This window comes from Callorhinchus milii, unplaced genomic scaffold, assembly GCF_018977255.1.
Source record: "Callorhinchus milii isolate IMCB2004 unplaced genomic scaffold, IMCB_Cmil_1.0 Scaffold28, whole genome shotgun sequence".
NCBI lineage: Eukaryota > Metazoa > Chordata > Chondrichthyes > Chimaeriformes > Callorhinchidae > Callorhinchus > Callorhinchus milii.
Window position 1 is genome coordinate 217,553 of NW_024704769.1, and position 15,011 is coordinate 232,563.

The 15,011-nt window shown below is 52.6% G+C and overlaps 1 protein-coding gene across 3 annotated transcripts; it reads left to right on the top strand.

The window, feature by feature from the left end:
- The first annotated feature begins 1,281 nt into the window (after positions 1-1,281).
- anxa4 (annexin A4-like) lies at positions 1,282-14,604 on the top strand. Of its 3 annotated transcripts, NM_001292807.1 has the most exon segments (14): positions 1,361-1,455; positions 3,370-3,401; positions 6,189-6,276; positions 6,815-6,909; positions 8,920-9,033; positions 9,625-9,715; positions 9,937-10,016; positions 10,916-10,972; positions 11,131-11,224; positions 11,766-11,861; positions 12,634-12,692; positions 13,269-13,391; positions 13,694-14,025; positions 14,305-14,604. In NM_001292807.1, coding segments are annotated over 12 exon segments (966 nt in total). In that variant the 5' UTR covers positions 1,361-1,455; positions 3,370-3,392; the 3' UTR covers positions 13,754-14,025; positions 14,305-14,604.
- The last annotated feature ends 407 nt before the right edge of the window (positions 14,605-15,011 follow it).

Below are 15,011 nucleotides of genomic sequence, written 5' to 3' on the forward strand. Positions count from 1 at the left end.
AGGTCGGCTCGGACCACCCTACCCGCTAGGGCTTTGGTTTGCATGGTTAACAGGAGCTTCTCCCTGGAATCGAACCCGGGTCCTCACATTTGTGAGGCGAGTGCTCTAACCACTGAGCTACAGGGCTTGTTGATAGATGTTTGAGGGAGTGACAGACATGTACATGTGTGTGAGTGTGCGTGTTTATGTTTGTGTGTGAGTGGGCGTGTGTATGTTTGTGTGTGAGTGCGTTTTTGTGTGTGAGTGTGCGTGTGTGTGTTTGTGTGAGTGTGCATGTTTGTGTGTGAGTGTGCGTGTGTGTGTTTGTGTGTGAGTGTGCGTGTGTGTGTTTGTGTGTGAGTGTGCATGTGTGTTTGTGTGTGTCCATGCGTGTGTTTGTGTGTGAGTGTGCGTGTGTGTGAATGTGTGTATTTGTGTGTGAGTGTGCGTGTGTATGTTTGTGTGTGAGTGTGCGTGTTTGTGTGTGAGTGTGTGTGTTTGTGTGTGAGTGTGCATGTGTATGAATATGTGTGTTTGTGTGTGTGCATGTGTGTGCTTGTGTTTGAGTGTGTGTGTGTTTGTGTGTGCATGTGTGTGAGTGTGCATGTGTGTTTGTGTGTGTCCATGTGTGTGTTTGTGTGTGAGTGTGCGCATGTGTGTTTGTGTGGGAGTGTGCGTGTGTTTGTGTGGGAGTGTGCGTGTGTATGTTTGTGTGTGCGTGTGTGTGTGCGTGTGTGTGTGCGTGTGTGTGTGTGCGTGTGGGTTGAGCTCACACACACACAATACAATGGCTGATTCAGGTCCTGTAAGTTTAAGTTTGGTTAATGATTCTCGATCAGATAAAGGGAGTGTGTGAGCAGCTCCTGGAGGTTGACACCGTTAATTAATGATTGTCCATCAGTTACATGTCACCTTTACTTTATGGTCCTCAATAAAGGCCTCAAATTTATCATTGTCTCAGCCTTAAGCCCAAATCCACTTCAAATTTCAATCCCGCCCCAGGTTCAGCCTCTTGCCTCAGGGCTCAGGAGATTGTGGGATCGAGCCCCAACTCTCCTTCTGCCCCAATCCCTTCCAGATACAATGGCTCGCTTGCTTAAAAACGTTTGTATGCGGGGATGTGGTTGTGTGGCAAATCGGCGGCCACGTTTCGCCCACAAAACACACAGTCACTACACTTCACAACAAGTCTACATTTCAGCTTTCAATGGAAGGATTGTCACAGGGAGGGAGGAGAGAGGGAGAGTTGGCTCTGTGAGTCAGTGATCTTTCCTTTCAGTCTGTCTGAGTGATTTTCTGGGCAGGGATTGGTGTGTGGGTGCGAGAGGGGAGGAGGGAGGAGGGAGTATGAGAAAGAGGAACTGAGAGGCTGTGAGAGGCTATTGATAATCTCCCTCTCCGAGTGTGAGAGCAACTTACAACAGCTTCACTCTGTCCTCCTCTAACCTCCTGTCAAACAGGAACCAACTTCACTCGGTGAGATATACTTGCAAGCAATGCTCTCTCTCACACTCACTCATTCTGATTCACTCACTCTCTGACTTTCACTCAATCTCTGAGTATCTCTCCCTCACTTTCTGACCGTCTCACTTACTCACTCACTCACTCACTCACTCACTCACTCACCAACACTGTTTCTCACTCACTCACTCATTCACTCACTGAGACTGACTCACTTCACTCTCTCTGACTCACTCAAACTTTCTCTCTAAACTTCCTACTGCAATTTTTTGTCTATTTCAGTCTTTTATGTGTCACAGAGAGGATGGTTTTTTTGGATGGGGGAGTAATAATAATAATAATAAGCCTTGCATCTGATACAGCGCCTTATCACGTCGTTGAGACGTCTCAAAGCGCTTCACAGAATACACTGTAAAGCGGAGAAACTGTACATTTTGTGGAAGAGAGCCAAAGGCGTTTTGTTAAAGGGACTTGGGGGAGTGTGTGTGGAGAGTGTGTGTGTGGAGAGTGTGTGTGTGGAGAGTGTGGACAGTGTGTGGACTGTGTGTGTGTAGAATGTATGTGTGTGTGGTGATTGTGTGTGCGGAGTGTTTGGAGTGTGTGGTGAGGGGTGAGTGTGTGTTGTGTGTGTTTGTGTGGGTTGGGGTGGGGGGGAACGGAGGGAGAATGATTGAGAAATTGTCAAAGTGCAGGGTTAGAAGGTGAGTTGCTGTGTTTGCTCGGTGGCCGGGGAGGGGGTGGGGGGGGGCAGAGCTTTGTTGGGCTCCAGCCAGACTCTGGGAGAGTTGCTGCTATCCCGGTCGGACTAGTTCCTGCGCTAAACTCCAGTGCCACCCTGCCTCGCTCCTCACATATCCTGTTAGACCTATTTTTCTCTCGTCTGAAGCTCCCCTCAGTGAGGTTGTGCCTTAAAAGGTTGTGGGTTGGAGCCCCTCTTTCTCCCCCTCCCTTCCCACATCAGGGACTCTGAGCTCACAGACTACTGGAGCTCTCTAACTCCATTCCCTGCTCTCTCTTCTCTCTCTCTCTCTCCCCATCGTGTCTGTGCTGGGGGTCGCTCCCCCACTGGAGCTCTCTACTCTAACCCCATTCCCTGCTCTCTCTCTCTCTCTCTCTCTCTCTCCCCCCATCGTGTCTGTGCTGGGGGTCGCTCCCCCACTGGAGAGCTCTACTCTAACCCCATTCACTGTTCTCTCTCTCCCCCCATCGTGTCTGTGCTGGGGCTCACTCCCCCACTGGAGCTCTCTAACCCCATTCCCTGCTCTCTCTCTCTCCCCATCGTGTCTGTGCTGGTGCTCGCTCCCCCACTGGAGCTCTCTACTCTAACCCCATTCCCTGCTCTCTCTCTCTTCCCCCATCGTGTCTGTGCTGGGGGTCGCTCCCCCACTGGAGCTCTCCTAACCCCATTCCTTGCTCTCTCTCTCTCTCTCCCCATCGTGTCTGTGTTGGGGGTCGCTCCCCCACTGGAGCTCTCTACTCTAACCCCATTCCCTGCTCTCTCTCTCTCTCTGTGCTGGTGCTTGGTAAGGCTGCAGTCTGTTTATTGTGATGTTTAATGAGTGACAACACCCAGTTGATTATGCCCTGGTGTTGTAGGAATGACTGACAACTCGTGTATGTTCAGCTCCTCTGATCTGCTGCAGGAACCCAAACAATGAGAGGTTATAAGACTAATGTGGTCATTGTGGAGATGCTGCTGTGTGCAATTGGCTGCTGCGTTGCCCACAAAATTTACAGTCACTACACTTTACAGTGTATCCTGTGAAGCGCTTTGAGATGTCTCGAAGACGTGATAAGGCACTGTATCAAATACAGAGGTGCAGGATTCTAGGCTGTGGCTGTCAGTAATCAGAGAGCAATTGGGTGAATGTTATTCTGAGGATGATAATTGGACATCGCTGAGCTCTCTGTGTCTCTTTCTCTTTACAGGAAGATCTTCGCGTAAAGATATCATGGCCGCAGTAAGTCCTGAGGTTACCGACCCTCTTATCAGCCTCTCCCCCCCTCCCCACTCCCGGTCCAGTCAGTCACACACACTGAGCCGGTCTCGCACACACGGACGCGCACACACTGAGCTGGGCCTGTGTAAATCTGCATGTGGTCCCCCACCTGCGGGTGGGTTTGGGGTTGGTTTAGACAGGCTGGGAGCTGGCTCCGCAATGGGACTATCAGCTGATTGTAACTAAGACAAAGCCGGAGCGTTCCTTACACCAACAACCAACTGCAGAGCTACAGCTGGGAGAAATCTGCTTCTTGCTCTGAACCAATTTAACTCTTCACGGCACAGGGGTGGGGGGGTAAGCAGTGAGTGGGGGGGTAAGCAGTGGGGGTGGGGGGGTCTCACTCCTGTCTGAGGCACCTCCATACTTCTCCCACCTGTTACCCCCACAGCCCGCTGCCTCTGCTTGTCTGGCTCCCGCCTCCTGCTTGTCCCTTGTGCCCTGCGTTTCCCCCCCCGATACGATCACTCGCTGGCTTCGCGGTTGGGGATGTTCGCTTTGCGCACAAGCTGCCCGCCTTGTTTGCCTACATTACAGCGATTTTCCCTGCGAGGTTCCGCTGGGGGGGAAGTGGGCACCGGTGTGGGCACAGCCTTTCACGGTTCACACACCAGAGGGTGGAGCTTTGCTTTGCTGTGTGAATCCGCTTGTGTTTATGCAGCAGAGGAGCTTTTGATGTCTCGTGACCCTGAGTCACCAGATGGCAGACCCGGGGGGCGGAGTGGCACTGAGTAATCCTGACACATTCCTTCCACAAGGTCCTTCCCTGGCACCTCCCCTACCCCTCTGACCTGCTCACTCCCCCTCTCCACCACCTGCCCCCCTCTCTCCCTCCCTCCCTTGTGCCCCCCCACCCCCCCACTCTGCCATCGGGGGCTGCGCTTTCAGTCACTGCACCCCCAAGACTCTGGAACTCTCTCCTCCAATCCCTCCGCCTTGGCCCCTTTCCTCCCCCTTCCTCACCCACTGTGCTTATGATCATCTCCTCGCTCCCTACGTCAGGCTCCATCATTAGTTAGTGCCCCGAGTCCCTGCCCTGGTTGGCGGGCGCTGTGTTGTTGTTTATAATAATAATAATAATCCTTGCATTTGATATAGCGCTTTTCACGTCGGGAGGACGTCCCAAAGCGCTTCACAGAATAGACTGTAAAGTGAATTGACTGTATATTTGTGGGCGAACGCGGCAGCCAATTGCGCACAGCAATGTCCCACAAACAGTCGTGGATTGAAAATGACCAATTTATTATTGTTTTATTTTGGAGGATTATTATTAGGCTCTGTGTGGGGTAAGGAAACTTGCCCAAGGTTTCGCCCTCTGCCTGGAATTGAACTCTGGTCTCTCACTTGCAAAGCGAGTGCTCTAACCACTGAGTTACAGGACTTGGAGTGGGAGTGAGTGGGTTTTATAGGCAAATGCGGCAACAAAAGTTACACACAGATGGTTTGGGGATTGGTTTGACTGTACCATTGGCTTCCGTCCAACAGTCACTTAATTCATTGTTCCCTCTGTGTCTCTCTCTCTCACACACACACACCACACGCTCACTCACACACACCACACGCTACACACACACCACACGCTACACACACACCACACGCTACACACACACCACACGCTACACACACACCACACGCTACACGCACACCACACGCTCACTCACACTCACACCACACACTCACTCTCACACACACACACGCTCACTCACACACACACACCACACGCTCACTCACACACTCACACCACATGCACACACTCACTCTCACACACACACGCTCACTCACACACACACCACACGCACATTCAGTCTCACACACACCACACACGCACACGCGCTCACTCACACACACACACCACATGCACGCTCACTCACACACACGCTCACTCACACACACACGCACTCACTCACACACGCACACTCATTCACACACAAACACACACGCGCGGGCTCACTCTCACACACACACGCACACTCACTCTCACACACACCACACACACGCTCACTCACACACACCACAGGCACGCTCAGTCTCACACACACACACCGCACAGACACACCGCACACACGCTCACTCACACACACCACACACGCACTCACTCTCACACACACACCACACACACGTGCGCTCACTCTCACACACACACACCACACACACGCTCACTCTCACACACATAACACACACACGCTCACTCACACACACACAACACACACACGCTCACTCTCACACATACACATCACACATGCGTTTACTCTCTCACACACATCACACACACGTGTGCTCACTCTCACACACATACGCTCATTCTCACACCCACCATACACGTGTGCTCACTCTCACATGCACACACGCTCACTCTCACACACACCACACATACGCACGCTACTCACACACACGCGTGCACACTCTCACATGCAGACACACTCACTCTCACACACACACACCACACACACATCCGCATACCACAGTCACGAGCTCACTCTCTCACACGCGCACTGACTCTCATGCACGTGCTTTCACACGCATCACACAAACGCACACACACATATACCGCACTTTCAACCACTACTCCCCAAAACTCTGTGGCTCTGTCCCTCTCTCCCTCCCTCCTCCTCGCCCCCTTCCTTCCCCATCTTCAGGTCACGCCTTCCTCTTCGACCAGTGCCTACAGTCACCCCCTCCCTCCCTGTCAAGTGCTGTGGGACGCTGAGGGGGTGCCGTGTAAACACATGTTGTTGTTGTTGTTTGCAGGTGGGTTCCCGAGGCACCGTGAGAGAATTCCCCTCCTTCAACGCTCAGGACGATGCTGCCAAACTGAGGAAAGCCATGAAAGGGATCGGTGAGAAACACAACCAAATCTCCCTCCATTTAGCCGCCTTGTCAGCATGTGGCGCTCTCTCTCTCTCTCGCGTCTGAGTCAGTAGGATGTGGGTTCGAACCCCCACGTCCAGGGTCACGGTCCAGGTTTAGGCTCTAGTGCAGCGCTGGGGTGGGAGAGAGAGAGAGAGAGAGAGATGCCGTCCTTCAGATGAGAGGTTAAATCTCACTCACGCGCCCCCGTCTGTGCCCTGTTCAGGCGGACGTCAAAGATCTCCCCCATGGTGCTGCCTGGAAAAGAGAAGGAAGTTTCTCCCTTGCTCTCTCTCCCTCTCTCTCTCACACACACGGTGTCCTGGCCCAACACTCCCCCCCAGATAAAGACCTTCCTTTCTGATCGTGCTTACGGTCACCTCCCCCTCCCTCCCTCTCCCCCGTGGCTCAGGGTCAGACTCCGCCACTGTCAAGCTCTCTGGGACACTAGACAACATGAGGGGCGCAGTGTGAATGCAAGTTGCTGTTGTTGTTGTTGTTGTTGTGAGCCTGTCTTCTCCTCTCAGGCACTGATGAAGATGCCATCATTGAGATCCTGGCCAATCGCACTGTCGCACAGAGGCAGCAGATCCTTCAGAGCTTCAAGACTGCGTACGGCAGGGTGCGTGTGCCAACTGTGGGAGGTGGGGGGAACAGGAACAGGGGGAGGCCATTCAGCCCCTCAAGCCTCGAGCACCAGCGCAGACACGATGGGAGACAGACAGGAGAGAGAGCGAGAAAGAGAGAGCAGAGAATAGGTTGGAATGGTTTGCATTTTGGTTGACATTCTCAATAGCTGGGCTTCACAGTGTAGAGTTCAACTCATAATGCTCAGGGGTTAGAGCCCTCACCTGTAGCTCAGGGGTTAGAGCCCTCACCTGTAGCTCAGGGGTTAGAGCCCTCACCTGTAGCTCAGGGGTTAGAGCCCTCACCTGTAGCTCAGGGGTTAGAGCCCTCACCTGTAGCTCAGGGTTAGAGCCCTCACTGTAGCTCAGGGGTTAGAGCCCTCACCTGTAGCTCAGGGGTAAGAGCCCTCACCTGTAGCTCAGGGGTTAGAGCCCTCACCTGTAGCTCAGGGGTTAGAGCCCTCACCTGTAGCTCAGGGGTTAGAGCCCTCACCTGTAGCTCAGGGGTTAGAGCCCTCGCCTGTAGCTCAGGGGTTAGAGCCCTCACCTCACAAGCGAGAGGACCCGGGTTCGATTCCCGGGCGGGTCAGGTCAGGGTGAAACGTTGGGCAAGTTTCCTTACTCCCCCCCCCCCCCCCCACCCCACACACACAGACACACGCCTGTTTACCAGCAGTCAGGAACCCGGTTGTCAGTTTGCTGGTGGATCGCTTTTCCAGACATAATAATCCTTTCCAAAAAAAAAATTGGTCACTCAATCCACAACTGTTTGTGGGGACACTGCTGTGTGCAATTGGCTGCCGCATTTCACCCACAACACAACACAGTCACTACACTTTACAGCCTGAACTGTCCTTTCTCCCCCACATCTGCACCATGACCGGCACTGCCTACCACCACCTCCACAGCATTGCCAGACTCCGCCACTGCCTCACCCCTCAGGCCCCCAAACCCTCACCCACACAATCGTCACCTCAAGGCTCAATTACAGGAACTCCCTCCTCATCGGCCTTCCCACCTCTTCCCTTCACAACCTGCAGATCACCCAAAATTCCTCACGGCCACACTCGCCCGACCCCATCACTCCCATCCTCGCCCGACCCCATCACTCCCACCCTCCCCGACCCCATCACCCCCACCCTCGCCCGACCCCATCACTCCCACCCTCGCCCGACCCCATCACTCCCACCCTCGCCCGACCCCATCACTCCCACCCTCGCCCGACCCCATCACTCCCACCCTCGCCCGACCCCATCACTCCCACCCTCGCCCGACCCCATCACTCCCACCCTCGCCCGACCCCATCACTCCCACCCTCGCCCGACCCCATCACTCCCACCCTCGCCCGACCCCATCACTCCCACCCTCGCCCGACCCATCACTCCCACCCTCGCCTGACCCCATCACTCCCACCCTCGCCCGACCCCACTGGCTCCCCATCCCCCAAAGGATCGAGTTCAAGATCCTCGTCCTCACCTTTAAGGCCATCCATGGCCTCGCCCCCTCCTACCTCTCTGACCTGCTGACTCCCTACCAACCTGCCCGCTCCCTCCGTTCAGTGGGCTCTGGTCTGCTCCATGTCTCCCGCCCATCGGTGTCCGGGCTTTAAGCCTCTCTGCCCCCACACTCTGGAACTCCATCCCACGGTCCCTTCGCCTCACTTCCTCCTTTGCCTCCCTCAAGACCGTCTCAAGACCCTTCTCTTCGATCGTGCCTTTGGTCTCCCTCCCACCTCTCTGGCTTCCCTCACCCCTAAAGCACCCCTCCCCCCTCCCCCTCTCCCCCCATGCTCGGGCCCCAACACTGGGACGTCTTCCTGACGTGAAAGGCGCTCTATAGATGTCATTTGGTTGTTCTGTTGTTGTATCCTGTGAAGCGCTTCGAGACATCTCGAAGATGTAATAAGGCGCTGTATCAGATGCAGGGATTATTATTATTGTTATAAGTTTGTAACCGGGCACTAATGTGTTGGTTTCCCTCCCTCCCCACCCGCCATTTTGGATTAGGACCTGGTTTCAGACTTGAAGTCGGAGCTCTCCGGGAATTTCGAGACCGTGGTTGTCGGAATGATGATGACTCCTGCTCTGTATGATGCTCACCAGCTGAGAAACTCAATCAAGGTTGGTTTTAGTGCCTCACTGAGGAGTCCTGTAGCTCAGGGGTTACAGCCCTCGCCTCACAAGCGAGAGGACCCGGGTTCGATTCCCGGGTGGGTCAGGTCAGGGCAAAACCTTAGTTTCCTTACTCCTCACACACACACACACAGCGCCCCCTCCCCCACACACACACACACACACACATATATGCCTCTGATTACTTAGCCTTAATTGGGAACCCACTTGTTAGTCGATTGGTGGATCGCTTTTCTGGGGGTAATAATCCCTTCAAAATAATAAATAATAATAAATTGGTCACTCAATCCTCGACTGTTTGTGGGACGCTGCTGCGCACAATTGGCTGCCCCATTCCACCCACAAAATATACAGTCACTACACTTTACAGTATAGTATGTGAAGCGCTTTGAGACGTCTCAAAGACATGATAAGGTGCTGTGTCAAATGCAAGGATTATTATTATATTATTACTGTAGTCAGAGACAGAGTGTCTGAGTGAGAATCACTGTTAAGCGCTCTGGGACGCTGCCCTGTGTGAGGGGCGCTGTGTAAATGCAAGTTGTTGTTATTGGTGAGTGACCGGTGGTCTCTGTGCAGGGCGCTGGCACGGACGAAGGCTGTTTGATTGAAATCCTGGCATCAAGGAAGAACAGAGAGGTCCAGGAGGTTGTCGCTGTGTATAAGAAAGGTACGGACAGCATTTAAAATAGAATAAAAAAATAATAATAATAATGTGGTTGACGACTGTTTGTGGGGACGTCGCTGGGCGTAATTGACTGCTACGTTTCGCCCACAAAACACCCAGTCACTACGCTTTACATTAGAGTCCCTGAAGCGCTTTGAGACGTCTCAAAGACATGATTACGGCGCTATATAAACCCAAGTTGTTGTTGCTGTTGTTGTTCCTAGAGTTTGGCAAGAGTCTTGAGGATGACATCAGCGGAGACACATCTCAAATGTTTAAGAGAGTGTTGGTCTCTCTGTCAACTGTAAGTACCTCATTGTCTCATTAACTGATCCACATTCAGATGGTAACCTGACAACGAGAGCAATATTAATGGCAAGCTGTGGGTTTAGCTGGTTAGACTCCTGTAGTTACACCAACACACATTCTGGGCTCCTCCCCACCCCCCCACAAAGCCTTGGCTCACGCCAACCTGCGCCCAATACTCTCCAGAATTAAGTAAGCAGTACGGGTCCCTCCAGGGAGAGGGAGAGAGAGAATTATATACCTATTTCCAGTGTAAGGAGATGGGTGGTGGAGTTTGGAACTGGTTGGATTTCGTGAATAGTGGAGCCTGGGCAGAGCGGTGAGGAGGGTGGGAGGTGATGAATTGTGGGTGAGGGGTTTGGCTGTGTTGTGTGTGTGTGTGTGTGTGGGTGGGTACCCCGAGCCTCGCCAGGCTCCCACTGGCTCCCAATTATTGAACGCATCGATTTCAAGATCCTCTCACTCGTTTCAAATCCCTCCCTCTCTCTCCCTCTCCCTCCCTCCCTCCCTCCCTCCCTCCCTTCCTCTCCAACCTGCTTACCCCCATTTCCCTCACTCGCTGCCTCTGCTCGACTGGCTCCAGCCTCCCTCGTTCTCCCTCCGCTCCACCATCGGTGGCCCTGCCTTCAGCCACTACGCCCCGAAACTCAGTCACTCTCTTCCCTCAATCCCTCCGCCTTTCCCCCTCCTCTCCCTCCCCACTTTCACATCCTGACTAAAGACCTTCCCTTTCTGATTACGACCATGTCCCCCCTCCATCTCCCCCCCCCCCAATCCCGGCTTGGGGCCAGACTCCGCCACTGTCCAGCACCCCAGGAACGCTACCCCACACGGGGCACGATATAAACACAAGCTGTTGGTGTTTGATTGTATCGAGTGTCTCTGTGTTGCTCTCAGGGGAACCGGGATGAAAGCAACAGCGTGTCAATGGATCAGGTCAAAGACGATGCCAAGGTGAGTCCTCTCCCTACCTCTCGGACCTGCTTCCTCCTGCGCCCCAACCCCCACACCCACTCCTCTACCCGCTGCTTCCGCTCGACTGGCTCCGGCTCCGTATTTCCCCTCCCGGTGCTATACAAATGTAATCTTGTTGTTGTTGTTGTTGGGTTCAGACGCTGTACCAGGCCGGGGAGAAGCAGTGGGGAACCGACGAAGTCGCGTTTCTCTCTATTCTTTGCACTAGAAACCCGGCCCACCTGAACCAGGGTAAGCGAACAACAGTAATAATAGCTACAGCCACAATAATAATCCCCGCATTTTACACAGTGCCTCATCACGTCTTCGAGACGTCTCAAAGCGCTTCACAGGATACACTGCAAAGTGTAGTGACTGTGTGTTGTGTGGACGAAACGCGGCAGCCAATTGCAAATAGCAGCGTCCCCACAAACAGCCGTGGGTTGAGTGAACAATTTATTTTTTTGAAGATTATTATCCCCGGAAAGCGATCGGCCAATCAACTAACAACCGGTGACTGCTGGTAAACAGAGGCGTGCGTGTGTGGGTGTGTGTCTGTCTGTGTGTGGGTGTCTGTCTGTCTGTGTGTCTGTGTGGTGTGTGTGTGTCTGTGTGTGCAGTAAGGATGTTGCACCCTGAGCCCAGGTCCTCTTGCCTGCGAGGGGAGGCTGTCAGCGCTGAGCTATCACCTCTGCAGTGAGCAGTGCAGGTGTTGGATAAATTGCCTTTTCTCTCTGGACTTTGCTCACAGCCGCCGGTGTGGAAACTAATCATCTCTTCCTTGTCTCCTCAGTGTTTGACGAGTACAAGAAAATAGCCAAGAAGGACATCGAGAGCAGCATCAAGTCCGAAATGTCAGGCAGCCTCGAGGATTCTTTGCTGGCCATCGGTTAGTCTCTCCCTCCCTCCCGCCCGCCCTCCCGCCCTCCTTTCCTGTCTCCCTCTCTTCCCTTCCAGTTGTCTCTGTCTCTCCTGCTCTCGATCGACTTCAAGATCCTCTCACTCACTTCCAAATCCCTTCCTGCCCTCACACCTCCTTCCCTACCTCTCCAGCCTCCTTCCCCCCCACTCCACTGCCTCCTGCTCGTCCCTCGTCCCTCGTCCCCTCCACTCCATCATCAGTTGCCGTGTCTTCAGCCACTACACCCCAAAACTCTGTCACTCTCTCCCTCAATCCCTCCGCCTCGCCCCCTTCCTCCCCACTTTCAAATTCCTGCTTAAAGACCTCCATTTTTGGATTGTGCTTACAGTGACCTCCCCACTCCCTCCCCCCCCCTCGGCTCAGGGTCAGACTCCGCCACTGTCAAGCGCTCCGGGACGTTGAATAAATGCAAGTTGTTGTTGTTGTTTTCCTCTCTGGGGTCAGGGTGTGTTGTGGGTTTGAGCTCACAGACCAGGTTGACGCAGTGCAGTGCTGGGAGGAGCTACAATATTATCTCGCGTGATAATAAAATGATAATAATAATTAATAATAATAATAATAATCCTTGCATTTGATACAGCACCTCATCACGTCTTTACGTGATAAGTCGATCCACTCCACTGTGTCCTGTGAAGCACTTTGAGACGTCTCGAAGACAGGATAAGGTGCTGGATCAAATGCAAGGATTATTATTATTATCTTTCAGTCTGTCTCTGAACACTTTTGTTCTTTCTTCCAGTTAAGTGCATGAAAAGCCGTCCTGCTTACTTTGCTGAAAGGCTCTACACCTCCATGAAGGTCAGTGACTGCTTCTCCTTTCACACTTACTGTAACGTGAGGGTTTGTGTCAGGCTTCACACTTACTGTACGAGCTTGTGGAATAGGGGTGTGACAGATTGAGTGATGCCCGGCTCAGTGTGTGTGTGTGTGTGTGTGTGTCAGCCCGGCTCAGTGTGTGTGTGTGTGTCAGTCTGGCTCAGTGAGTGTGTGTGTGTGTGTGTGTGTGTCAGTCCGGCTCAGTGTGTGTGTGTGTGTGTCAGCCCGGCTCTGTGTGTGTGTGTGTGTGTGTGTGTGTCAGCCCGGCTCAGTGTGTGTGTGTGTGTCAGCCCGGCTCAGTGTGTGTGTGTCAGCCCGGCTCTGTGTGTGTGTGTGTGTGTGTGTGTCAGCCCGCCTCAATGTGTGTGTGTATCCACTGCTGTTTGTGGGGACGCTGCTGTACACAATTGGCTGCCGCGTTTCACCCACAAAGTACAGAGTCACTACACTTTACAGTGTATCCTGTGAAGCGCTTTGAGACGTCTCAACGGCCTGATCAGGCGCTGGGTCAAATGCCGGGATTATCCTTATTATAAGCCGCTGCTCTTTCGTTTCCAGGGACTTGGAACTGAGGACAGCACTCTGATCAGAGTGATGGTGTCTCGCTGTGAGATTGATATGCTGGACATCTGCTCTGAGTTTAAGGCCAAGTACGGCAAAAGTTTGTACTCCTTCATCAAAGTAAGAGCTTCCTTACTCCGCACACCTCTATTTACCTACCACCTGTGTGTGGGGGGGGGGGTGTGTGTGTGGGGGTGGGTGTGAGTGTGTGTGTGTGGGTATGTGTGAGCGTGTGGGTGTGTGAGTGTGTGTGTGTGGGTATGTGTGAGTGTGTGAGCGTGTGTGTGTGGATGTGTGAGTGTGTGTGGGTATGTGTGAGTGTATGAGCGTGTGTGTGTGGATGTGTGAGTGTGTGTGTGCGCGCGTCTTGTGTTTAGCGGATTGCTTCACACACCTCTCTCGCTCTCTCTCTCTCTCTCCAGGGTGACTGCTCCGGTGATTATAAGAAGATCCTGCTCCAGCTCTGCGGTGGAGATTGCTGAAGGGGATTTTTCCCGAAACCTCTTCCCGCACGTGACAGCTTTGCCGAGACCTGATCTGCTCGCTCACTAATGTTACAGTCGCGATCTTCTAATCACGTGTGATGATGGTGCTGTGTAGTTAGCCTGGCATTAAGCCTGATCCATCCATAACGTTTTTACGTTTACTGGAATACATGTCTGCGTGTGTTATGTGCATGAGTCGTGTGTGTGCATGTGCATCGTGTGTGTGTCGTGTTGTGTGTGTGTGTCTTGTGTGTGGGTCTTGTGTGTGAGTGTGTGTGTCGTGTGTGTCTTTTGTGTGTTTGTGTCTTGTGTGTTTGTGTCTTGTGTGTTAAGTGTATGTGTGTCTTCTGTGTGTGTGTCTTGTGTGTGTCGTGTGTGTGTTTTGTGTGTGTGTGTCGTGTGTGTTTTGTGTGTGTGTGTGTGTTTTGTGTGTGAGTGTGTGTCTCGTGTGTGTGTGTTTTGTGTGCGTGTCTTGTGTGTGAGCGTGTGTGTCTTGTGTGTGCGTGTGTTGAGTGCATGTGTGTCGTCTGTGTGTGTGTCTTGTGTGTGTGTGTGTGTCGTGTGTGTGTTTTGTGTATGTGTGTGTGTCGTGTGTGTGTGTGTGTGTTTTGTGTGAGTGTGTGTCTCGTGTGTGTGTGTGTTTTGTGTGAGTGTGTGTCTCGTGTGTGTGTGTGTTTTGTGTGTGTGCGTGTCTTGTGTGAGTGTGTGTCTCGTGTGTGTGCGTGTTTTGTGTGAGTGTGTGTCTCGTGTGTGTGTTTTGTGTGTGTGCGTGTCTTGTGTGAGTCAGAGTGATTATCCATTCGTGAGCTGAAATCCGCCGCTGTCTACCATTAAAGATCACTGATTCGAGATGCCACTGCACAATTCTTTGAAAATGTGACATTGATTTGAAGGTCAGTTTCCCCCACTCTCTACCCCCACATCATCAAAACAAAAGTAAGACTAAATTTAAGGATTTTCTCCCCTTCCCCCAAAAACAAATCTTGTCCAAAACTCATAGATAATCATCATGAGGGTAAGACCAGATGGAATTTGGACACCAGGAGAGAATAATAAATAACAACCCTGGGATTTGATACAGGGTCTTATCACATCTTTGAGACGTCTCAAAGCGCTTCACTAAATGGAATGACTGTGTAGTTTGTGGACTTTTCCATAAGCACCGCGTTCACCTACCGAACCCACAGTCACTACGTTTAGGTTGCTAGTTTTGCAGAGAAGTTTTTTTGGGTGGGGGCTCGGGGGTTGGCGGGGA